This window comes from Pomacea canaliculata, linkage group LG11 (assembly GCF_003073045.1).
Source record: "Pomacea canaliculata isolate SZHN2017 linkage group LG11, ASM307304v1, whole genome shotgun sequence".
In the NCBI taxonomy this organism is placed as follows: Eukaryota; Metazoa; Mollusca; class Gastropoda; order Architaenioglossa; family Ampullariidae; genus Pomacea; species Pomacea canaliculata.
The window spans coordinates 10515633-10541657 of NC_037600.1; the positions used below are offsets into that span (position 1 = coordinate 10515633).

Below are 26025 nucleotides of genomic sequence, written 5' to 3' on the forward strand. Positions count from 1 at the left end.
CACATATAGCTTCATTCAAAAGCTCGGATACTCACATGCTGGGCACCATCACACGGTTTTTGCTGTGCTGCAGGGCGCTGCGTGTCAAGCGCAATCATACGATTCTATCATGCAGCTGAGCACGAAACCTCAATCACCGTCATACGATTTCATCGTGCTGCTGGGCTCTGAGTCCTACAATTCCATGGTGCTGCTGGCCACTACAACATGGTCTCAAGCAGCTTCCTAAACTACAGACTGCGAGGAAATAACAGAAGCGGCTCTTTGTCACAGACAAAAACAAACATCAGTAACATTGTCGTGTAAGTGATACAGTATTTACCTTGCAATAAGCTCCTGTAGCACCCTCCCTCGTCCCGACGTCCTTTGCGTTAGCCTGTTATTCACCATCTTAGCTGTACTCGGGTGCTTAATGCCGGCGACACAAGCAGACAAAACAGAGTAATGTTGTCAGATTAACAACCACATGGAGGCTTGAATTATTCACGCGTGTAAGCGTTTAAATGTGTCTTTACGGACAGATGGACTAAAGTACTGATGAACGGACTTCAGTACAGACAAGGTAATTATTTTCTTATATTCAACACGTTTTATAAACACTGCAACGTGTTAACTAAGAGAGAAAGAGATGAATATGTATATTTGAAGAGCTATTGAAAACAATTTTGTGTTTGTGTGAGAGAGAGAGAGCAAAAGAGAGAAAGATATCATGTATGTGTGGATATATATTTCACTCTGTGTGTTTGTGTGTTCGAGCACTTCGAAAGTGTGTGAGAGCCAACACATGCAAGTGTGTCTAAATGTGAGAAATAAAAAATGTAAGTGAATACCTAAGTGAGTGACTGAGTCAGTGAGTTGGTGGATGGGTGGATAAGTTCGAAGGGGATGGGGAAGAGTGATGGAGTATATTTATGGAATGAAGGAAGGCGTATATTAAGTGTGATGTGTATGTCTGTGTATATTATTGTGTCCGATTTATTTTTATTCTCTTTTAATACTTTCAGCACGGCAGAACAACAAGAAAACAGGATGACTCACAACAAGGGGAGAAAAACCAAGAGTGGGGGAGAGAAAGAGAGAGGGAGAGATGTGAGCAAATAAACCAGGCCAGTGCAGCGAACCTGATGATAAATCATCTGCGAAACGACATAATCAGCTCTTTTCTTAATTACTGCCACAGCGATTAGCCATGCATACAGCAAGACATCGATTATGATGAGGAAATAACTCTGGTGTTTAAATCACCGACGATATCTGCATGGGAAGTGGTTTCCCCTACCCCCTGCCCCCCAGTAGGCGGAGCCTCTGTCGCTAATTTTACACGTCGTTCCAGTCTGCACGTGCTGGCAGCGATGGTGAGGGTAGGGAGGGAATGCCATGAGTGCAAGAGTTCTGTACATATAGGTCTCGTCTGCTGTATGAACCTTCCAACCAATTTTTTTTATACAGAGACTACGGCTAGAATCCTCCTTTTCCCACGACCCTCATAAGAGAAGCCAGAGAGAGAGAGAGAAAAAGTGAAATATCGAGGGAGAGAGAGAGGGGGGTTAGGATTAGGAAGGATCCGAGAAAATGATGCTGATGATGAAAACGATAACGATGGTGTTGATGGTGATGGTAGTTGTTGTTTCACGCCGTGTCAGCAGCCAGGCGATAATGATGGCGATAAAAGGATGGTGCGGGGGAGGAGGAAAAAGATGGTGAGGAGACTCGCACTTGCACTAAAGATACCTGTGGGGAATGGAGAAAGGGGTTATCATCCCTTGTAACAAGACTTTGGAAGAAAAGTAAAGGGAAATAAAGTTATCACAGTGCAGGGTTTTATTGCCTGCAATTAGCCTGACCAGACGCTTCTGTAATCTCGCCCACAGACAACTGGAGTTCAGCTTTGAGGCTGAGACTGGAGTTAGCTTCTTGATGACTGACAACTAGCAGTATATTACTCAAAGAGTGAACGAGAGAGTAAAATAAAGAGAGATTGAAAGAGAAACACGAAAAAAGTGAGAATGAGAGAATAATAAAGAAGGAACGATAGTGAGAGAAAAGACGAAAGGAGTGAGATAGAAAAAGGGAAAGTGGTGAGGGGGTGAAAAGAGGGAGAGAAAGAGAGAGAAAAAAAAACAGCGAGAATGACGAAAGGAGCAAGCGAAAGAGAAAAGTAATGAGAAAGAGAGAGAGAGAGAGGTGAGAAAAAAAGTTAGGAAGACCGAGAGGGAAAAAGAGAACAAGAGCGACAAATGGAATCAGTGAACGAGAGAAAAACAAAAAGCAAGAATAAGAACGAGAGAGCGAAGTGAGAGAGAGAGCGAGAGAGTAAAAGTGAAATTACGAGAGAGAGGAAGCAAAAGAGCGAATGAGAGGTATAAAAAACGAGACTGAGAAAGTGAAGGAGAGTAAGAGAGAAAGATCCAAACAGAACATGAGAGAGACAGAAAGAGAGATAGAGACCGGAAGGAGACAGGAAAACAGAGAGCGATAAGTGTAATGAATATTTTGTGGTCGTGTAATCTCTTGGCGGGTAAATAGTTTCATCGCGAGACCCGCAAACAGCGACTCGGCCTTTGAGGAAACTTCGTTTGGATAACAAATGGCGGAGGTTCTCCGGAGAACGGGGAAAGCCAGCCAAGAGGAACGCGCGGCAACAGGGCGGAAAATGAAATTTCGATCCTGAGTTCAGGTAATTTACCGATTTCTTCCGTAGATGTGTGTGTGTGTGAGAGAGAGAAGGAGGGTCGGTTGGGTGTGGGGGTGCGGTTATGGTGGGTGGGTTGGGTAGTGAGTTATGTCTGCAAGAGACAAAGGGTATGACGCTGTCTACCCCGTTATTGAGCACGAGGGGTTTAGAAAAAAAATTGAACAAAAAAAAAAAAAAAATGTTTTTTTGGAGGGGGTGGCTGCAGTTTAGGAGTCTGATATGATTAGCTGGGGAAGAAGATAAGGATTTTCGTCTGACGGAGTGAAGAACAAATGTGTTTTGTGTGCTTCACTGCAAGTGCTGGGGTCCGTAAAGTGCACACGTTCATGATTGTGTACATTTATAGGCACATCCTCGTACGAATCGTTAAACAGGGGTTGGGGGTGAATAAAACCATGACGGAGAGGAGGAGATTACGATAGAAAGATGGATAGCGAAAGAAACAACAAATGAATGAATGAAGGCAAGAAGAAAATAAAAAAAGGGATGAAGAGATGTGATTTCAGTTGCTTCAAACCACTCGCCTACTTAAAAAGAAAAATTCAAATTGCAGACAGGTCTAAGAATAAGGTGGAGGAAACTTTTTTTTTTTATTTGTTACCTACCACTCCCGTAGTGAGAATGTTATCCTTATCAAATTTTTATGTTGAGACTTTTTTTAATCAGTGAAGAGACCTTGGCTGACTAACTCTGTCTGGCTTTATCTGCAGGTGTCTGGAGCAGACTCATCAACAGCTGAACGGATGTGACTGAATGAGAGGAGTGTGGCAGTTGACGAAGTTCCGTTCCTCCTCACCCAACCCCTCCCTAGCCGCTGATCCTTTTCCAGACGAGGGTGTGTGGGTAGGCCTGAGTGGGCGTGAATATCTCCTTCCTTATTTTGTCTTTCCTTTCACTTCTTCCTTCCCACCTCTTTTCTTTTAGTTTCTTCGAGTAGAAATTAAGTCAAAAATGAAATTTTGTTTATTTCCTTAAAAATGAATGGCTCTGTGAATACTCCTCGTCTTTCACAGTAAGAGTCTGCGATGCTAGGGCCTAGTATCATAGCTTCGGATTTGGAGTTAGTCGCCAGGGAAAGATAAGCAGACATAGTAAACTTACATCTTTACATGTTTTACAGACTACCATGGTTTCTTTAAATAAGAAAAACGAAGAAACAAACAAAAAGCAACGAAAGAAACAAATAAAAATTAGGCAAGCAGAAAATTACATCACATTTTTACTCTATGTCTGAGGTTGAAAAATTGTCGGATAGTATTCAGCATGACATCTTGCCTGCTCTTTGGCAGTTGCTGAACGTTGAAGATGGCTAGCATTTTCGAATTTAGAAACAGGAATGATGTTTGCAGCTGATGAAAAAGTCTTTCACCTTGCACCGACAGTTAGTTTAAAGATGACTTATCAGTGAAAAGTGGTTTCTGGAATACTACATTGACCCTCACTTTTCCAGAAAAAAGATCTTCTTTCTGATTAAGCTTCTCCGTTAACCTTCCTTTTGCCCAGAATTCAATAAAACTTTCAGTGATTTCGTCAAATTATGCCAGTGAATCCTTTGTTTTCTTATCTGCCATAATGTGTTTGCTGTATTTATCTGAATGGATCATAGACTCTGTCCTAGGAAAAGGTTGGATGCAAGCAAGGGGAGCTAGCTGGGAGAGGATGCAAGGAGTGGAGGTAAAAATGATTGGTATTTGTCTATGATGGAGGGAGAGATCTGGGCAAAATTAAAAGGAGAAAATAATTCCAGGGTGCGGACTAAGGTGCGGTGCTTCATTTTGGATGTAAACAGCTACGATTACGAACCTCGCTCCGCTCAACCTCTTCCTCCACCCTCACCCTCACCACCTCCTTCCCTCACATCACGTCCACTTAGCGATGGCGGTCTCATGATTTGGCAGCAACACGCGAGTTCCCTCCCCTTGCTCGCGCTCGCGGCACCAGACGTCGCTGCGGCTGGCCTTCCTCCGGCCACCAGTGGCGCCGCCACCTACGCTATCCCACCCCACCCACTGCACCCCATCCCACCCATCATCTTTTTCTGGACGAAATTCAGCGCCGGCTTCCGCACAAGGCTCAAAGGAGGAGATAACCCCAAGTGCGACGTAAGTACTTCGTCGGCAACTCTCTGCCGCTCGCTCACACTTTTGAAATTTAACTTACTGATGCTCTCCCCTTGTGGACGCCTGTGTCTATTCATTCACTAGTCTACGTATCAGACACTCGCAATCTCTTCTTGCCGGTCCAGCGATGGAACTCTTATCTCTCCAAGACTGACAAGAATGAGTGCTTTAGTATTTTTCTCATAATGTTGCGGCGAGGTAGATTCTCTGTCTGAAAGGTTCTACACAGTCTGGAAACTATTTCCAGTCTAGAAAGGAAGACCAGCACGGTGTGTTATCTGCTATTCACGTTGCAGACTTAAAGAAAAAAAAAACCTGTTGATTTTGTCTCCATATTTTTTTTCAAAAAACTGTGTAAATTAATGGGATGTTTTAAAAGCATTTTAATTGACATTTCTGAATTCGGATTTTATTTTCATATCTGGATTATTTTTTTTAATCTTAAATTTTAATAGCTAAAGGTATTTGTGATAATAAGAACAGAATCTTTGATAGATAAAGGGTTCTTTTCAGTTTTCGTGCATAACATGCGTCATCTAAATATAGGATTTTCAGTTTGTAGATAAAGGAATTTGATTATTATTTATTTATCTTTTTTTTCTTTCATTTGTTTCTTTCTGTTTTATATATATATATATTTTTTTTCATTTTTTCCCACTTTTTTGTAAGAGGTTCACCTATGCGTGTACACTTTAGTGCCAGAAGGGTAATTAATTTCAACCGGATCTTCTTAATGCGCGCGCCATGGGAAAGTCCTGGGAGGTAACTCACGACGACCAGCAGCTGCAGCGGCATTTCCTCAAGCACACTCACAGCAGTCAGGAAACGGCTCGAATAAAGCCAGACCTCGAGCTTAGGAGGCATTACGGCTAGACACAGCATGGTGTCGACACAGTATTGCAGACTTTGAAAAAGCTTTTGACACGAGCAGAGAGCTCCTCCTCTCCTTGGATTACAAGGGAGTTGGAATAGGAGACGACATGGGGGGAATGCATAGGGAAAGGAGAGAGAGAGAAACAAGAAAAAAAACTGTGAAGAAATATTATTTACGTAGTAAATTGCTAACTGAATGACGGTACAGTTTCTGATTTTTACAGGAACAACGATTCGGATAATGGATTGTAGATACACAAAATAGAAACAGATGATGAGAAAACACACACACACACACAAAAGTTACCAAAGTGACCTTTATACATGAACTAAAAGGATGCTTTAAGATGCATTAAGCATCTGCTCTAGTGCACGCTGATTTCATTCATTATTTCATTCTTTGATTATGAAGACCTGGAATGAAACGCTTCTGAAAGAAAGTTTTCAGTTTACTTTTTATATTTGTGTGAAGGATCTAAGATCGAACACAGTTAAGGAAAAAGCTTTAACCATCAAACAAGAAAGTGCATCTACCGTGATGGGGCAAACCAGGTGGTTCGTGCTATCAGTCTCACTGGCTCTGTCCATCTCTCTCTTGACGACAGTCGTCGACGGTGCTTGCATGACCCGCTCGCTGACCATTAACCCTTCACCGGGCGGAAATGAAAAAGAAAGCATGGGAGGTAAGTCGCATGTGGATGACGTAGGGGTTGTACACGTGGTGGGGTATGGGTGGAACAGAGAGGCATAGCCACGTAGAGGTTGTCTTCCTTGTCATATCTATTCTTCTTCTTGTTCCTAATAAAACCAGTGCAGCATAGGACCGCAACACTATCTATAGCGATGATGATGATGATGATATGATGATGATGATGATGATGATGATGATGATGATGATGATGATCTCTGCAGTGTTCTGTCAGTATGGGGAGGAGAGAAAGAGACTTTTCACAGCATGGGTTGACCTGAAATCCTGCGTCTTCTGCTCCTGTTCTCCCAGTGGGATGCGCTGCTGCACGTGAGTTTACTTCTTTTTTTTTCTAAATAAATAACTTTTTGCGTTCGAAAATTTTTTAATCTAGATGTGCAGACCTCCTCCACACCATTCAGTCATTGGCAATCACTCCCTTTTACAGGCCTGACCACGCTGGTAATAATAAGATAATAACAACTGTCTCAAATGTAAAATTATTTCGAGTGAACTAAAAGATAGAATCTCCCCCTAGAATAAATACTTTTGGTGAGACAACCCTCATCCTTTTCCGAATGAAAAACCTTTGAATTTCATTGTTCTGACAAATTGTCACAAGAGGACAATGCCCTCCGAAAAATGTCGGAGCAAATGACTTGCTGCTGTGGCAACCTCTCATTATGACAGCTCTACATCCTGTCCATAGCTTTTGAGAGGAGTTTCAAGTTTTGCTCAGGTTGGCATGTGAGCCTTTAGTGAATGATGACAGGCGGTGATGGGGAGGTTGGAAGGAACACACCCCTCCCCAACAACAATACTGTCAACTGATAATAACCATCATCCTTAAATGAATTTGGAAAGAATTAGAAGAATAAAGTTATGAGATGGAAAAGATTAAGGAATGGGAAGACAAAGTAAATCCTAAACGAGTGAGGAAGTAATTAAGTTACACTAAATTTTCTACATTAATTTTTTTTGTAAAAAAGAAACATCAAACCGAAAATCCGCTTAGCAAATGCCTCCGTAGCGGAAGAAATGTGTGTCATTTTTTTCCCCAAAAAGTTGTATTTTGAAGATAGAAAATGATAGAAAGGCAAGGAGATTTTATTAACAAAATAGAATTTTTTATTGACCCACCAGCCACATCCAGTCTCAGTGAAGTAGAACGGACAAAAAAAGTATCTAAAATCAAACCTTCTTTTCTTCGTTTACTTATTTACTAATGTTTAGTCATTTCTTTATTTATTAACTTTTGTTTTGTTTAGAAGTAATACTCAGGCGTTCTTTGTTATTGTGTTCCACCACCATGTCCTTAGATGTTCCAAGATATATATAATTGTGAATATCATTTGGATTTATAATAAAAAGGCTACTTTCAGATTTTAAAAAAAGCAAATTGCAGTGACAATGACAATTACCAGATTCATTAATCACAGTGGGAAATTATACTCGAGAAGATAAAAAGTTTAAACAAAACAAGTTCTAATTGCAAGATAAAGATGAGGACAAAATAGAAAACTTTAATGAATGCAACCTTAATTTCAGGCCAATCCTAAGACACACTTAAATCATCATACACCCATATACACAGATAAACAGATAACGATCGGTGGGAAGTAACAACCTCACAAAAATATAGTTTTCACCTCAATATTGAACTCTAAATGATAGATGATCGATGCAGTCTTGACAATTTAATAGCAACACATGTTACAATCAGTGTTTTTGATTTAAGATGGAGGCAGCTCTTCAAATCATCCTCCATCAACGAATAAATACATTTTTATTTCATTTCTTCATTTAACTATAAGCCCAGAGGGACATTTGTATCCATAAACAATAATAAAATGATTGAATTTTCTTTCTGAATACTCTCTTAGCTTGGCCATGAGAGATGCTTCCGCAGCCTGCCAGACCTCCGTGTGACCACGTGACCACGTACAGCAGCAGTCAACGTCCTCACGTCCGCTACGGCGCTAGTACAGGAAGGCATGCGCATGCGCGTGGATAGATTTAGATCTATCAGTAGATAGGCAGTACGACCGCTGTCCAATCAGCATGTTTCTGTGCATATAAACAACATACAAAAACAACTGCGTGTGTTGTGATAGGGAGTAGCATTACGATTTGATTTGTTGATTGTCGGGAAGGCTTTTGTTCGGTCGTCACCATGTGAAGGTACTTAGAACCCCAAAAAATAAATCCAAAACGAGTGCAAAATAATGTTTTTAAGTTTGATAAAATTAAGCATCAGAAGGTTGAATTTTATGCACAAATCAAATTTTTTTAAAAGTTTGACAACATTAAGAATCGGAAGATTATTTTTGAAGTTATGATTAGTGGTACGAAAGACCTCACAAAAAGAATTAAGGAAAAAAAAAAAAGAAGATAGATATGAAGAAAGAAAAGAAAAATAATACAGTTAGGCATCCGATCCACTGAAACAATGGTAGGATGCTTTAAACAGAAAACTTCCTTTGCTGTAAGATTTCAAAAACTGATTTTAAAATGAGAGACACTGTCAGAAAAAAAAATGTGAACGAAGTGTAGTGTAAACGTGCAGCTGACAAACATCAAGGATAAGTGCACATATATCTCCCCCGACTTACTACCAACATATGTAAATAACAGTTAATCATTCCTTAATAAGCAATAAATGAATGACCAAATAAAAAGTAAATAAATAAGATATTTTCATGCTTGCAATCATCTCCGTTAGTATCGGAAGACACGTGACCTGCGGGTGAAGGGTATGGGTGGAGGGATGGATGGGCAGATGCCTGTATGCAAGAGAAAAAGGAAAGAGAGTGAGAGAGGAGGGAGAAGGAGATAAATCAAACCAGATGGAATCAAACTACCCACGATGACTCCCTTCCGTGCAGATGAGGATGGAGTAATGAGAGTAGTCTCCCCACCGCACCTTCACCATGAAGCTTCCTCACGACACATGCACATCATGCTCGCAGTACAGACCGGTCACGAGCTCCTACCCAGCCCCTACCATCCCCCCCACCACCATGCAGATAATGGCAGGGTCATTACTGGCAATGATAATGAATACCGTTGTCTTCTGTTTCCCCAATCTCTGCCTGGCGTGACACAAAACTCGGTTCTGAACCATTCCTGTCTGTTAGAAAAACTGTGTTTGTCCATGTATTACCTTGAAATATCCCGAAAACAACCATCTTGCAGTATCGTAGATTATATGAGGTTTATATTATATTTAAATTATATTATGTAAACTTCGTTTTGATTTTGTCGTCCCTACATCCTGCTCAAGATTTTTTTCACCACTGACTGTTTCGTGTGTTTAGCCTTTCGAACAAGAATAAAGCATTCGATGAAAAAAAAAAACTTTCAGAGTCTCGTATGTTTAATTATAACTGATACAAGATTGTGTCTGCATTTTTCATATATTTTTCTTCGCTTTTGCCTTTGCTTTAGTTTATTAATTGATTAATCCTAATTGTTGTCACAAAATGAGCTCTGTTGTTGTGTTCACTTTTTTTTTATTGTAATGATCAAATTTTCTGTGTTTATGATTATGTGTTCACTCATTCATTTTTTGAAAGGCATGAACTATATTTTTAGGTTAATTTCGTTGACGTTTGACAACTATTTTCTAGTGTACTATTCTTTAATATTTCTACACAGAAATACATCAGATAAATAGCGAACGTAGAAGTGTTAAATAAGGGTAAATATTTTTTTGTTTCATTCCATTAAAATCTTTTGTTCACAAATGCAGCTCTCCAGGTGTGACAAATATATAGTCATGAACAGGTCAAATCTATTAATTAATAATCTTTTAATAATATTATTAAAAGAAATACGCCTTGTTATTTCCCTCAAAGTACAGAAGGAAAATATCACATTATGACTCAATTTATAGAGTTACTGATGTACAAAAACGCTAACAAGCAAGAAAATAGGATTAAAACAAATGTAATTAAACTAACTACAACTAAAACTGTTTCAAAAGAAGAAGAGAAGGAATTTATGAGAATAATTTTTTGTGTGTCCTTAAGGTATAAGCAGTTTATCGGAGCAAAGACTTTTTAAAGAATAGGTGAACTGCTAAATTCATTTCCGCAGCGAAGTGATTGGTCAATTTAACGACAGAAAAAAGTAATCACAATGATGACAGAAAACACCATGAATTAGTAAATCCTAGAATACATCAGTTCTTCAAAACAGATTCCCGAGTAATAGTAATTGCTCGCAGAAAAAAAACACAAGACAATCACTCCAATGGTAGAGGCGAGTTCTCTTCATTGCGCGCTAGTTACGTCATGAGCTATTTTTAGCACTACACAGCAGGGGTGGGCGACTTCCTCCACATCGATGGCCGCTGCCAGCAGTTGGCGCTTCGGTTTGGTTGCGAAATGGCCGAGAAGGTCAGAGCTTTGTGAACCGTAAGAGAGTCAATATTATTGCGATAAGGCTGCTTCGCAGAAATTGCCATCCATTTGTGATTTCCAGGGGAGGATAATTCACTACTAATTTCCGGTCTCCGGAAAGCGAAAGCAGTTGAGCGTAAAGCTTTTGATAAGGCGAGAATTTCTTGTGCATATACTGTACACTAAGAGGCCCCCGCTGCTTTAAACAGATAGCCAAGCTTTTGTGATGGGCAAGTGATAATATTTTGATTAGAAATTTCGCTTTGTTGTTACTGAGAGGATGGCTATTTGTGACTGATGATGATTTAATTTAATAACAACGAGTAGATTTTTATAGCGCATTTTCCCCTCACACACACACACAAACACACACACTTTAATGCGTGTACAAAAATAAAAACAAAGGAAAACGCACGGTCATACAAAAACAGACTAAAAATGTACACAGAACATATAACATACAAAGATGCAGAGAAACAACAAGGTAATATCAAAATGAGCAAGATCTTACAATCAGGAAAAAGATTAAAGTGAAACTGCCTTTTGAAGTTTTGTTTTTAATTGCTAATTGCTCTGTTGGTTAGTCAGTAGACGTGGATGCTTACCAACTATGAGCCCTGAGAATAGGCATCACATAAAAGAAGAATATCGAAACCAAGATTCGAACTCTCTAGACACCGGACTCTCACTGTCCTGATAACAGTCGTTTCAGTCAACATGACACCAGCTGCTCCCATATCGCCCGGCACCGAACCCACCATACCAATCATTGTTCACTTATCCCAAGATAATTGATATGAAACGAAAAAGAAACTCAGAACGACAACTCTGTAGCAGTTGCACATTTCCATTCCCACGCTACAGGTCGCCATTTTCTTGTCGTGACCCCGCCATCTCCTCACCTTCTCCTAACTTATCTACGACCTTCTGACCAAAACATTTCAGCTAGAGCACAGGTAGGACCACTTACTTCGCCATATGTCTGACTCTATTCTCTGTTCTTTTAATAACGGACATAAAAGTAACTGAAAATGTTTACCCTGACAAGAATATTTGACAGAAACACATGCATACAATTATCGCTTTTAGTCTGGATAACGGTTGAAACGGTTTTTTTTTCCAATATAATTGTTTGTTGGCTGCATTTTTCTGGGCTGATTCATTTTTAGATGGAAATAAACGTAAACAAACAGTAAGAGAAACATAAATCGTTAAGTTGGCTGTTTTAGTAACCACTTTCGAAAGCAAAAGCCATAACTGCATGAAGAAAAATATTAAATAGTAGCTATACTCTCTTAATCAAAAGCATAAATGCATAAAGAAAAATTTTAAACTGTGGCTGACAGTTAATCAGTTGGCTCGCTCCACTCATTAAAACATTTCAATGTCACGGAGGATCTCTGATGTCTACATCCTCTTTTTATATTTATTTTTTCTCTTGCTAAGTACATGTAATTGGAGTTTCCACATAAGTTATCCGGTCATCACAAACTAAGTATGAGCAAGCCTTCTTGTATTTTATAATTATGCTGTCATAAACCGCGGTGGACTTCTTCTACCTTACCTGTTGAAAAGTTTTTTTGGGGAAAACGATTTTAAAAATGTGCAAACGAAATTGGAAATGGAAAGAAAAACATTTTCTATACATTCCTTTTAAAGTCTTTCACGCAGTTTCTATTGACAGCAATGATAACCGGCGGCTCAGATCAAAGACTACCTGGGTCTCCGCCGTTGCATCTACGGGGTGCTCGCAGTCATCTGCGTTTTGCAGACGGCACTGCTAGTGACCTTCACCCTACTGCACGTGCGCAAGCAGCTTGAGTTGCAGGACAACCTGTACAACCTCAAGCAACGTACCAGCTGGTTAGTCTCCTGTGGACTGCCCCAGCAGGTGAGAAGAGTAACCTGGGTTTAGCTGAGCAAGTAACAATAAATTTATTTGAAAAATTAATGGATGTTTTCATGGCATACAAATGAAACTGTGGGTTTCATCTGTGGTAGAGAAATAAAGCTATTGGGCTTCTTCAGTGCATGAGAAATAGCTTATGAGATAGAACAAATGGGATTTTCAGTAAGTGAACAATGACTTGTGGGTTCTCAAGCAGGGGACAAATTAATCTTGAACGTTCGTCGAGGAGGTAAACTTGTCTGTGGGGATAGTCCATGAGACTATAAATATTACTAGAATTTCTTTTGCATAAAAGTTGAATGATGTCTGCTTTAATCTCGGATCTCAGGACTAAAACTTGAGGAAAGGTGAACTGAAATTATCACAGTAAAATTAATAGTTGGTCTCCATTTACATTAGTTCTTCGTATAGTCGAATCTCTCTCTGTCGGTGTGTGAGTGTGTAAATGAGAGTGTTTCTGTGTGTGTATGTGTGTGTGAGAGAGAGATGATGCAAATTACTACAGTAAATTGGAATGCAGCAGATTACACATCATAAGCCAGGTCCATGACAGATCTTCCATATGTCGTAATCTTTATGTCCACAGAACATTTAAAAATAAAAATTTCCAGCAGCTTGCACTTTGTATCAGAAAATCCTTATCGGAGAGATGACCTGGCGGCGTTTTTATCCTCTTCTAAATCGAAAAAGAAAGCTAATTACCTGCTGTAAAGCATAAACCTGGCGAGAACCCATGCTATATTTTTGCTGGCATGTAACATGACATGATAAAATTAAATGAAAGGTGACTCATCTATGAGTTTTGCGCGTGTAGAAAGCGAATATTCATGCGTGGGTTAGTGCATTTATGCGCGTGTTGTGCGTGTGCTATTTCACGTGGAGTGTTTATGTATATATTATATTTGTATGGGAATATAAATTCATGTGAGAATGAATGAATGTGTGTGTGGTATTAGTGGACTTTCGATATCACCATGGCTTTGACCTCATTAGCTTTGCTGACAGGATCCAGGTCCGGGAGACGATAGGCGGGATCCGCATGAACGGTCTTCACGCCAAGTCTCGGGAAGTTTAACCATCTCACAGTTCATTGCGGAACAGGTAGACAACTCCTACGCTTTCAGCCCCACTTTCATACCCCCTCCTCTACTTTATCTCCTTTTCTTGCCTCTTACGCCTTTCCCACCCCAGCATCCCCAAAGTGTGATTCAGAAAACAAGGTCTTTAGGAAAATGTCAGACTAGTGAAGTTCAAGTTGAGGAGAAAGAGGAGGTATGACCTCTGACCTGATCAGCGCTGATGTCTACCAAATGATGAGGTGTTTTCACTTATCAAACGTTTGTACTCACACAAAGTTAATAATATTCCAAGGGTGGCCACCTAATCAGTGTTTTAAAACGTTTAAAGGCTAACTCGAAAACAAGTTTTTTCCTGTTTGTACCCCAGTTACTCCTCCGTTCCAGGATTAAGCATATAAAAAGATTTTTCATTTATTGACCACTAGTTTCTGAGCCTGATCAAAGAGAATTACTAAGTGACATTCCTTTTCCTGAAAAACTTGATGTGACTGCTCTGTATCTTTCTGTGTGTGTCGAAGGTCAGATGCGAATTTATTGTAATTTCATGGTCTTGATCTTTCTTTTTTGTACTTGATTACTTTCCCTAAACGAACTTGCAGCTTTGAACTTGATTTAATTGGGCTAGCCTTTTAAAACTAATTATATCTGCTTCACAAGTAGACCATCTGAGGAAAAAAAACCAGTTTGTAACATGTTACTGATTCATGGAAACATAAATTTCAACCGTCAACCACAGGCGTATCACAAAGGTTCCTGAGGGAAAGTCAGGTTAATAGAGCGAAGGTCAAGGGTCATCAGAGCGAAGGTGCCCCCTTAGTACAAAGTTATCTGGTGCCAGTGGCCGTTGCCAGCAGCCGTGGCTCCTGTACCGATAGCACCAGACAACTGCCAATAGGTCTGCTGCCTGCAACCATCTTTCTTCTCTTGATTAGCACTGAGGGGATTCTCAGCTAATCACACGGGCTTTGCCGCTCGGCCTCACATGTCAACATGTCTGTTTGCTTGCTGACAGACTTCGCTAGTTTGCTGTCCTCTTTGGCAGGCTAAGAAGCTTTAGAAAAGTGAATTCAAAGAAGTACTATAAAGTACATTAGCAGCTGAAAGTAACAAAACTTAACTAGTAAAAGAAAGTTATGAATTAAAGTGATAAAAGCAACGAACTGAAAATTAACAACCAATTAAAAATACAACAGTTTGAAAGGGACAAAATTAATAAGTAGAGTTGAACGAAATCTTGGTTCACATTTCTGACAACCCTCGCTCTCTTCCTACCCCTTATACATACCCGTTTACTAAAACTGAACCAATTGGTTCCATTTTATCTACATTTGTTTTGAAAGTGGCACTTTTATGCAATCTTTTTTATGTTCTATTTTTTTAAAAAAAATATGAATGCTTATCATCATGACTTGTGGCTCGGGTAAAGGCTTTTTCTGAAAGCTGTGGAGGGGGCGAATTAAGTGAGATGTGAGATACGTTTATCCACCATCAGTCTTAAAATGAAAACTAAATCCGATCCATAGATCTGTCTTCATGGTGGTTGATGGTGCAGGAGGAGAGAAAAAGTTCAAGGAGTTGAAAACTGATAGCAGGAAAACGAGCGAGCGAACGAGAGAAGAACTGTGACATTTTTATTGGTTTACTGTGCGGATGAACTGTGAATAAGTTTTACATTCTCTGTTTCACATGTACTGTTGCCCAGTGTAATTCATAAACCATTTAGGAATACAACACAAAGCTTTGTTCTCTGTTCACAGGAAGCCATACTGGAGAGACACTGCACCAATGAAAGTAAACTATGCATCACAGGTAAGTGTAGATGGATTAATAACTATAAATATCAAGGATTAACTCTCTGAAATGATGTTACACTATGCAATACTGGTTAGGGATGTATTTATTTCACTTCATATGTCTTTCATGAAATCCTGTTTACATCTTGGGTTATTACACAATGTTAAATTACTCCGTGATGACAGCTGTAGACATATTAAAACTACAGAAGTCTCTACATTTTCTTGACATCATCGGAATTACTTGTAGCTCGGGTTGGTCTTTAAGGATAATGGGTTTGCAATGAACACTACAGCCGCTACAAACCATTTACATTCTGTAATCTTTCCTACACTCATTCATTCCATCTCTCTCTCTCTCTTTTAAATTATTTTTGGATCTGTGCGATTTTGCAGGAGTTGGCTGGGCTGTGCGGTGGTAAGATAATGCATGAGGTTATCAGTAAACATCATGATTTATCTGTGCTATATTTTGACACAGTAATTCTTTCAAATGTTTTCTCTTCCCCATTAAACTGTGGAAGAAGGTTCGGGAGGTGAAAAATGAACAAAGCTGCTGACAAAGAGAAAAAAATCTATAGATACGACACACTTTTTGCATGTTTTCAGTTTTAACATTACCATATACAGTGGAACCTCGCATCCGAAATGTCGCTATCCGTTTTTTCCATAAGTCATAAAGGTATTTGTTTTAATAGAACAATAAACATAAAAACATTAACGAAAGCATTTAAACATCAGCATATTGATATTATAAAATCGGCTGATTCAAGGAAAAACTTGTCCAGTGTCTGTTCCTTCTGCCTTTTTTAAAACTCTTCGTAATACGACATGTGGGCGTGCACAACATCACTAAATAAGAAGATGCGCACAGATATTTCACATCACCTATGTAGGCAGGATGAGGGATTTCAGATAGATGTTTCAATAAAGGCATCACAATCAGTAAAGGCAAATGTACTAAATGAATAGACGTAGAATAATATTATTTTTTTACCACAAGCATCCTTTACTTCACAAAGCATGGCGGCGTAACCGAAATATTAAGTTTGCTTACATCTGTTCTGTGTTTTCTGTTTTATGCAGGCCTGAAAGGAGAACCAGGGTTAAATGGAGCTCAAGGTGAGGAATTGTGTTATCGAACTTGTCATCACAATTTGTATGTGTGTGTGTGAAGTTTATTCCCAGCAAGAATTACAAGGAATCATGCATTAATTGCTTTAACTAGGTAATTTTGAATGAAGGAGGGAAAGAAGATGTTAGATGGAAAAAAGTGAAGGAGAACGATTGAAGGAAAGACAGGAAGAGAGAAAAAAAGAGAAAAGTACAGAAGAAAGAACTAAAGGAAAAAAAATACAAAGAAGAATTAAAAGACAGAAAGAAAAACTGAATGAGAAATGAAAAGAAAGAAAGAAAAGAAATAATAAAAGGAAATAAAAATTGAGAAAAAATGCAGGTTATATCGAGAATCAATGAATGAAGATGGAAGAAAAATGATGAACACGAGAACAATGTTTTAATACTTTCAGGTCGTCAGGGCCTTAAGGGTGTCCCGGGTGATGACGGTGAACAGGGCATAGCCGGCCCTCCAGGCGCAGCGGGTGTACAAGGGTTCGAAGGTGAAGACGGTCCTCCAGGGACACGAGGCGAACCGGGTAGCACCGGGCCACCTGGTCTTAAAGGAGAAGTGGGCTCCCAAGGGGCCAAGGGGGATCCAGGCCTCGCGGGTGCACAAGGCAGAGCAGGGGTCAAAGGTCTCCCAGGGGCTAAAGGCGACGTGGGTCTGCCGGGACTGATCGGGGTCCATGGAGCAGCAGGGTCACAAGGTTCAAAGGGCGACCAGGTGTTCAGGGCCCGCCGGGCCTCCAAGGACCACAAGGCGCGAAAGGAGAACGTGGAGATGTGCCAAACAGACCGTGCCCTTGCTTCTGTATGTTCCCATTGTACTACTGTAAACACTGTAAACACTTCAGCCAGTTGGTTATCAATAGTATCCTGTACCGCGAGGACATGATCCTGCTGTAAATAGATAAAAGAAGCGCAGTTCTTATTTCTGCATAATAAGGAGTACTTTAGGCAAGTCTTATAAACTCTTTCGTATATTTGTATTTATATATATGAATGCGTAACTCTTGAGTAACTTGTTTGCTTGCTTTCTATTTTTATTTATTTATTTATTTATTTTTTTTGCTTTAAATGAGCGATTTTCGCGGAAGGTTGTTAACAAAATTCTTTTCTATGCAAGAACAAAAGTGACCTCTTTCAAACCAATCAAATGTCTTTGTTGGCTGTGAGGAAGATTGAGATTCCTTTTTCCCACCAAACACTATATTTGATAAACAAAACCACTCTTTACCAACAGCCCGTCCTGTGGCACAGAGTGTCACGACCTTTGACCGCCAAGCCTTGTCGGGAGCGAGGTGACGCTGAGTTGCCCAGTGACTGGCTCACCGGCTCCAACGATCGAATGGTCGAGAAAAAATGGCGGCCTACCCGCAGACGCTGTCAGGTACCGCTGATGTACTTCTCGTCAATCGCGAAAAAGTTGTCATCTTTGAAGTAGAAACATGTAGTCTAAATTTTTAGATGGTTTCTGTTTTTTTTTTTCGGTGCTCGTGATACGCAACCAAATTTTGTCCAGGGTGGGATCGCAGTTGATCATCAACAGCATGTCGTTGGCCGACGTGGGCGAGTACACCTGCACTGCAAGCAACCTGCTAGGTCAAACTGAGGTCACGTTCAACGTCAGTCTCTTCGGTAAGTCACATGTATGTAAGTTGTAACATTCGAATGTATGTTCTCTTTTATGTCCTATCTGTACCCTATCGGGAGGAAAATCCAAAGAAATTAGGCCACTCATTTCCTCAACCCTCATCACCACCTCCATCACCTCTTCCTCTGAATGACAAAAGCGATGTTGTGCTGCTCGCTTTGTGCTGGTCGATAGGAATCAAGAGTCACCGACAGTCCAGAGGATGGAGTAACAAGAATTCTCTGGGTTCTCTATGTGGGGTGGTGAAACCCTCTCTTTCTTCAAACACTCTCTAATCAACTGAAAACACAGCAGACCATCAAGCATGAACTTTCATCTCAGTCAGCGTGACGCCACCACATCATCTCCTCTTCTTTTTGATGTTGATAGTTTAACGGAAGTGAATTTGTGCTTTTGGCTCGGTCTAGACGTGAAGGCGGTAGAAACAGTCCAAAGATATACTTCTCTAGGGGATCTCAAGGACAAGCGCCATTTTTTCCGAAGTTACAAAAGTGGTGTCCAGACCCCGCTGATGCTATTTTGCGCCCTAGTACCCCAGTTATAAAGTGGTGACTAAGGTACCCGGTGGTAAAAAACATAAATTAGCGACAGGCAAGTCTCAGAAACATCATGAGAGAATACCTTACAGACGATCACTACCCTCTTCCAGGCGCCTAAGAAAGCTGCAACAGTAAAGCAGCGCAAGCTGGTCTGGCTCGGTCATGTGACCCTGCATAACGTTTTGTTGGTGGGTTCTTCAGGGTAACTATTGAAGTTTATGAACGAACAAGCAGATACAATGAAACTTTCTGGCTGACATAAAAATATGGATTGGTCATATACGTAATACTTGCTTACCTCCCCTCAAGCCAGGTTTAGCTCTTCTCAACCGCCAGTCTATAATATAATGGTCCCTCCTTCTTTTCGACGAAACAGCTGTTGACCCAGCTGTACAGCTGGTGTAGAGAGGTGGGGAAAATAAGGCAGTTAAGGAGAGGAGATGGGCACCCCCATCACATAAAGCTGCCTCCGAGGTATATGAGGGGCCTATTAACTTACTCCCCTAAGGTAAAGCGAGGATTTATTTGTGTGTGTGTGTGCGCTCACGCGCGTTTACTATAATATTTGTGTTATAATATGTTATATATATATCAGGATATAGATTATAGAACATATGTGTGCTACCGTGTATGAAATATACAGTTTAGGGATGTTTATAAGTCTGAAATGTATGTACACATGTAGTGTTTCCCTTTTTGCGTATTCAAACATTTTTTTCAAGCGATTTTGTGGTTAAACGGTCTAGCAGAATCTCACACACAATTTCGCATGAAACAGGATGGAACAGCGCTGCTGGACGAAAGAGTTATCAGTCACTCATCACATCACCTCATTAAGCTGTTCCGATGATTAAAACATTCCTCCAGACACTGTTAGCAGGATGCTAGTTAAATTGCTAGTATTTCATGATAATTTATCTGCCTGCTAAATGAGTTAGCATACAGCTAGGCGCGGCAGTGCTCACGACCTCCCCCGCCACCTTTTTCCCCCAGAAGGTCACGTGAGACATTGTGATTTCACAGATCTCAACTGCAATATGGAGAATGGACTGTGTGTGTGGTCACAGTCCCACACTGACCAGATGGACTGGACGGTCCACAGCGGGGGCACGGACACCCTACTCACCGGCCCGAGATCAGACCACACCCTGCAGACCGTAAGTTCACGGTTAATACCTACCCGCACAGCCCACCCAAACGAGAAAGTCGAAAGATGTGGTTACAGGCAGAGAAGCAGATGAACAATTAATTACAGTAGATAAGCATCATACGTACAGAGAGGCAAACAAACGAAATTATTCAAATAGATACCATAAGCAAATATTGTGTTTACAGAGAGGAAAATAAAACGACTGGATGCATGCAGCAAAGCCAGTAAATATATGCTTAAAACAATGAACAGATTAACATATAAATAGATTATAAAATTAAAAGATATTTATTATGCGATCATAATATGTGTACTAGGCCAGACAAGGATGATGACACAATGTGGTGTACCAAACCTGTGAAACGACAGGAAATCGCGTATGCATTCCACGGCACTTTGCAAACAGAGTGATTTCTTTATGTTATTGGAAAGATTAGTTTTAGCTTCTATTTTTCTATTTATTTCCTTCCCGTCCAGCCGCAGTTTTCTACTTTGCAAATCTTGTTTTCCTAGCGTTGCATTTGTTTCCCTTGCCGAGCTGGTTTGACGAAGTTGTCTCCCTTATGCAGCGGCGGGCAAGTACCTGTACCTGGAGACTGACCAGGGCCAGAGGTACTCCGCCGAACTCACCTCTCCTGTCCTGTCATCTGCCTCCTCTCTGTGCCTGCACTTCTGGTACAACATGTATGGCTCTGGCACTGGAACCCTGTCCCTGCTCACTAGGGTTCGTATGCTGAACCTCATTAGTTTGTCTCCTTTAGTGATGATGGAGCCTCTGACGAGTTCATCCATTTATTAGTAATTTTAGTATACGTGCTAATAGGTAATTTCTAGACTGGCACAGGGGAATTCTGTTTTGGTTTTCTAATTAATTGCTTTTCCTTGCTTGCTTTAATTTTTCGTTTGCTCGGTTTTTTTTTTTTTTTGTTGTTTTTTTTTTTTTTTTGGGGGGGGGTGTTCATTTTTGTTTTATTGTTTCTTTGTCTTTGTCTTTTTATTGTTTGGTTCTTTTTCCTTTTTTTCTCTTTGTTTTTTTTCTCTCCTTTATTACTTTTTACTTTGTTGTGCTTTCTTTCTTTTTTGAATCTTTCGGGTTTTTTTTAGTTTTTTTTTTTCTGATTTTTTCCGTTTAATCTATCGTTCTTTGACTATTTTTTTTTTGCTTTATTACGTTTTTTTCTTTATTTGATTAAAACTATTTTCCTTTTATTTTATGAATAAGTTTATTTTATTTTTCTCTCTCTTAATTTTATTTATTTTTTGTTTTACTTTCTTTTTTCTTTCATAGTCAATCCTTTAATATATTCCCATTCTCTCTCCTAGTAAAACATTTATGATCTAGTTCATTGCATATGTCTATAGCTACACAGTCATTATATGTCATACAGCTAATAGTAAATAAATAACATTTGACCCTGCAGGATACGAACGGCGACGAGACGCAGCTGTGGACAAAGTCTGGTAACCAAGGCCTGGGATGGGCGGAGGCCAGCGCCACTGTCCTCTCCCCTGTTGGGCTCCAGATCATCATCCGGGCCACACGGGGCGCCAACAACACGGGAGACATCGGCATCGACGACATCACCGCCACCCCAGGCGTGTGCATCCAGTCAGGTGAGTGACAGGAGGGAGAACTAGGGAATAAAGAGGAAGCATGCACGCATGCGCATACAAGCGCCGCTAGTCCCTAGTGACAGTCCCTAAGGACCCCGTGAAGTTGATTTACTGGAACACGGAAGCGCGCACTTCAGACATGGTGACATTTAATAAGGAAGGCGATTTTTTTAAGTCATCACAACTGAAGAGATTCTGGGTGCGATGGGATCTGGGAACTGAGTGCACTACATTTAAAGCACTGATGGGGTGCACAATTTTTTTCAAAATGATTGAGTTCATAAATGTTGACTGGTAAGCATAATTAACATAGTCAAAGATCTGCCTTTGGTCGTAGCCGTTATATTGTAAGTGTATTATATTTCTGATGATTTTTTTTTGAACACTTTCTAATTGAGGAACGTTTGTAAGCTTGTATCTCAAGAAAGTGTTAAACATATAGATTTCAGGAAATATTGTCTTTTACTAAGCTCTACCTTGTAATTTATTAAAAAAAATCAGTCCAAGTTACTTTTAAAACGAAGTACAAAATACTTCTGCAGTTAGGGAAATAAATAAACTAAAGAAAAAATGTGATGGATGGGGACTAAAATAAAGAGTGTATTAACTGAACATATTAAGAATAAATATTCCGTTGAAGAAAAGGCATAATAGAAAAGAAGACATTAATGGATCAACCCTTAAATATTGCTAGCACTACACGGTGTGATGAGAACTGGTCACATGAAAGTGTTTTAGGAAGGACAAGTTACTTGGCTTCTGTGTAACCTGATTGTATGATTGCTGCAGCCAACAGCCTCAGCTGCGACTTCCAGTCAAACTTTTGCGCGTGGACCGTGGAGTCGCCTCAGTGGATCTGGACACAGCATCAGGGTCCTTCCGGCAAGACTGACACTGGACCGAAAGCTGATCACAATGGAGAAGGTAAAAGACAGATGCGAATGGGCACCATAATCGAGCCGTCAGACTAATTTTTCCTTCAGTTCCCGAATAATGCAATGTGCATGTGTGTGTGTGTGAGAGAGAGAGCGCGAGCGAATGTGTGTGTATGTGTTTGCATGTGTGTATGCGTGCGTTGTCATACTTGAATAAATGTCTTAGAACCTTAGGTTTTAGTACTACAAAGGCATCAAAATATAAAATAACAAAAAGAAAGAAAGAAAGAGAGAAAGAAAAGGTAAATTAAGGAGCAAAGGAAAGGAGTTAGTCGCGGCCCCTTATTTCAGCGACCAAGTACTACGCTTACCTGAACGGAGCGGGAGCGGCATCTGCCGGTGACCGAGCCAGTCTGTCGTCGCCGTTTATCCAGCCGACGATGGAGGTCTGCGTGGACTTCTACTACCACCTGTACGGCTCCGGCGAGGGGTCGCTGTCCCTCAGGGTCAAGGTAAGGTCTAGGGCTAGAAGAAATGTTAAGAATGGTTGGCGTTATTCGTCCAGCGCTCCTTGTCCTTATCAGACCCCACTCTTCAGGGACCTCTTCCCCTTTCTCTTCGAATTGTGTCGACATTTAAAGCCTTCAAATCCTGCAAAACCAATCTTTTTAAGAAATATTTTGCATAATCAAGAGGACAGTTCCGCTCGCTCTCAATTCTTTGTCCGTGTTTGTCATTGTCATACACTTTTTTTTGGTAGTGTTATCAGTTTGCTGACGCTATGATTCTCGTATGTTTGTTTGTTCGTTTGTAGATTTTGTGTGCAGTGCATTGCGTTCTTTTTCACCCGGAACAATGCACTGTACTAATCCAATTATTATTAATCACTCTTATTATTGATACTTCTTTGACTTCTAAACTGCAACCTCTGTTTCTATTGCTGATGCCTGTCATACTTTACTCCACTGTCACAAATATTTATGACTTCTGATATTATTTATACCATTACTGACTCTACTATAAAACACCGATGTTACTTCTACTTCCACTTTTCCACTTTACTTCTATACTAATATCATCGTTCGTTACCGCCAGTACCGTGACGGGAAGGATGTCTTGCACTGGCAAAGGACAGGTAACCTCGGTCAGGCTTGCAGCATGAGCAGATAACTATTCCGAGTACACTCTCTGCCTACAGCCTCACGTGGGAGGCAACCCGAGGGCCACCGAGTCCAGTGACATCGCCTTGGATGACGTCAGAGTGTCCAACGGGCCGTGTCCCGTAAGAGGTCAGTCGACATCTTTTTTTTTATTTTTAAAATCCAATAAACGTAGTCTGACCAAACGTTGCTCTCATGCTGCGCCGTGTGTGTTTGTCTTGGAACAAAGATGTGAGTGAGTCAGACCTGATTGTTGAATTAGGGGAATTTTGGTAGTTTTAGAAATTGTTGAATATCAGCATCTGACGACATGGCCACTCAGTACTTCTGACAAAAATTGACTGAAATACGCAGCCTTTCCATCCTGAAACACAAATATTGCAGATAGGTTTTACAGTTAACCAGCCACATGGAAGACATTTTTACAGATTTCCCTAAAACTGTTCGCAGCTTCCATAGGAGCTTTGGGCTGCGATTTCGAGATGGCCACCTTATGCAGCTGGAAGCAGGGCAGTGATGACAACCTGGACTGGGATCTGCAAGTGGCCAACGCCGGCAGTCTGGTGGATGGCCCAAGCGCTGACCACACCTTGATGACAGGTGGGCTGCCTGCTGGTTTCATTACGACTGTGATCGCACAGGCAGGCTTTTATTTGATAAAATGAAAGAACGGAAGAAAAGAAGATATTGGTGGCCGTTGCAGTAGTGGTGGCAGTTGTGGTGATGGTTGTAGTGGTGGTGATGATGGTTTCTGGTTGGTGGTGGAAATGCGCTTTCAGAATTAGAGGTGATTCCGCGTCATGAGGGAAGAGGGAGAGGGGGAGGAAACTGGAGTACCCGAAGAAAACCCTCAACGGCCAATCCTGTAAAAAAAAAAGGGAGAGTTTAAATTTATTATGTTAACAAGGCAATGGCGATGTTTAGTTTGTTTGTTTTTACTACAATAACACTGAAGTACAAAAGTCGTACGAATTTATGTTTAACGGTGTCAGGTCAAGGCCATTACATTACTATGGCCCATCACACTGTGATTAGCCAGAAAGCCATCCTGGAGTCCCAGAACTTGAACACGGGTGTCGCCTACTGTCTGCAGCTGTGGTACATGATACCCACTGCGTCATCGGGAAAACTCATCATCTACAGGGAGGTAGACAGCTTTGATCCTCAAGACTTTGTGTGTGTGTTATAGTTTACAGTAAAGTAGGGAAAATAGAGAGTGTGTTGATAACCCAAATCATAAGAATATAGGTTTCTGTACATTGTTTAGTACACTGTTATAAAATGTTGTCCAGACCCCGCAGATAGTTTTACCCCTGGAGACGTAGTTACAAAGATAGCAAGGTTGCCCCTGGGGTAAAGAAACAAGAAGTTGTGTCCACAACGGACTTAGCAGAGTATTGTAACTACTAAAACAAGACATTTTTCTTTGACTTCCTTCCTTTTCCGGGGTAAATAACTTATTCTCGCTTCATAACTACGGTCTCCAAACATTCATCGGTATCTATCAACATCAAACTCCCTCTTTTTCTCTCTACCTGTCTCTTATATATAATGTCAAGAGAGCCAGACATCTAAATTAAACTCAGATTAGTTTGATCAGTGTATGACTACATAAAAAATGTACAAAGAACATTGTTCATGTTTGATGCAGAGCGGGGGACAATCGACTACCGTAAAACTATATCCGGCGCATACCCGCAGTGGACTCACCTGTCGGTAGGCACGTTCCGAGCCAGACGACTGTGTTTTCGATGGTCATTGCCGGTTTCACCGGAAGTGCAAATGTCCCTCCCCTGTCCGTCGATGATGTGTCCTTGATGCCTGGAATGTGTCCTAAATGAAGGGTCAACGCGAGGCGTTAATATTTGTCGGTCAAGCAACAAAAAATAAAGTAAATGAACCGGAGAAAATAAAAATATGTTTAAAAAAATCACACAGAATGCAGACTTACTTCTCAGACCAAAAAAAAATCGCATTATTTGTGAAAAAGAATTAAAAATCAGTTTTAGCGCCTCGGGTGCTTTGTCAGCTTTTGTTTATGATCCTATATTTTATTGACCAAAGCATCCACTTTATCGATCACTAATTTATTCAAGCGATGCAAACACGTTAACAAATGTGTATTTGCGTGTTGTTTTGTGTGAAGAGAACATTATGGAGAACTAGTTGTGTTTGTGTGTGCATGCGTGAGTGTGTGTGTGTGTAGGCGAACGTGTGTCCGTGCTTGCAGGCGCACGTGCATCTGGTCTCACCTTACAGAAGTTGATAATATCACTCACTTGCGTACATAATCTGGAGACAGTCCCTCCACTCCTCTCATAGTCCCTCCACTCCTAGCTTCCTAGCAAGCGCAC

At 40.6% G+C, this 26025-nt stretch overlaps 2 protein-coding genes across 2 annotated transcripts; both read left to right on the plus strand.

Annotated features, from left to right (window-relative positions):
- Window positions 1-4380: 4380 nt before the first annotated feature.
- Window positions 4381-9728, plus strand: LOC112576132. The gene is made up of 4 exons (XM_025258391.1): window positions 4381-4797; window positions 6161-6371; window positions 6601-6706; window positions 8260-9728. Exons 1-4 carry the CDS (start codon window positions 4393-4395, stop codon window positions 8303-8305), a joined length of 768 nt encoding a protein of 255 aa, XP_025114176.1. The 5' UTR covers window positions 4381-4392; the 3' UTR covers window positions 8306-9728.
- A 2744-nt stretch (window positions 9729-12472) lies between these two features.
- On the plus strand, window positions 12473-25602 carry LOC112576117 (collagen alpha-1(IV) chain-like; the record flags this gene model as incomplete). Its single annotated transcript, XM_025258373.1, has 16 exons — window positions 12473-12670; window positions 13694-13789; window positions 15525-15576; window positions 16647-16682; window positions 17090-17490; window positions 17923-18069; window positions 18202-18317; window positions 19896-20029; window positions 20592-20746; window positions 21444-21636; window positions 22426-22560; window positions 22863-23023; window positions 23607-23800; window positions 24122-24271; window positions 24664-24818; window positions 25323-25602. Coding segments are annotated over 7 exons (1020 nt in total), but the record flags the coding sequence as incomplete, so codon positions are not given.
- Window positions 25603-26025: the final 423 nt, after the last annotated feature.

Coding starts and splice junctions, on each gene's coding strand:
- LOC112576132 (XM_025258391.1), top strand. CDS start 4,393: ATGATGGAGGGAGAGATCTGGGCAAAATTAAAAGGAGAAAATAATTCC. Junction 4,798..6,160: donor GAGATAACCCCAAGTGCGAC/GTAAGTACTTCG, acceptor ATTTGTGTGAAG/GATCTAAGATCGAACACAGT. Junction 6,372..6,600: donor TGAAAAAGAAAGCATGGGAG/GTAAGTCGCATG, acceptor TGATCTCTGCAG/TGTTCTGTCAGTATGGGGAG.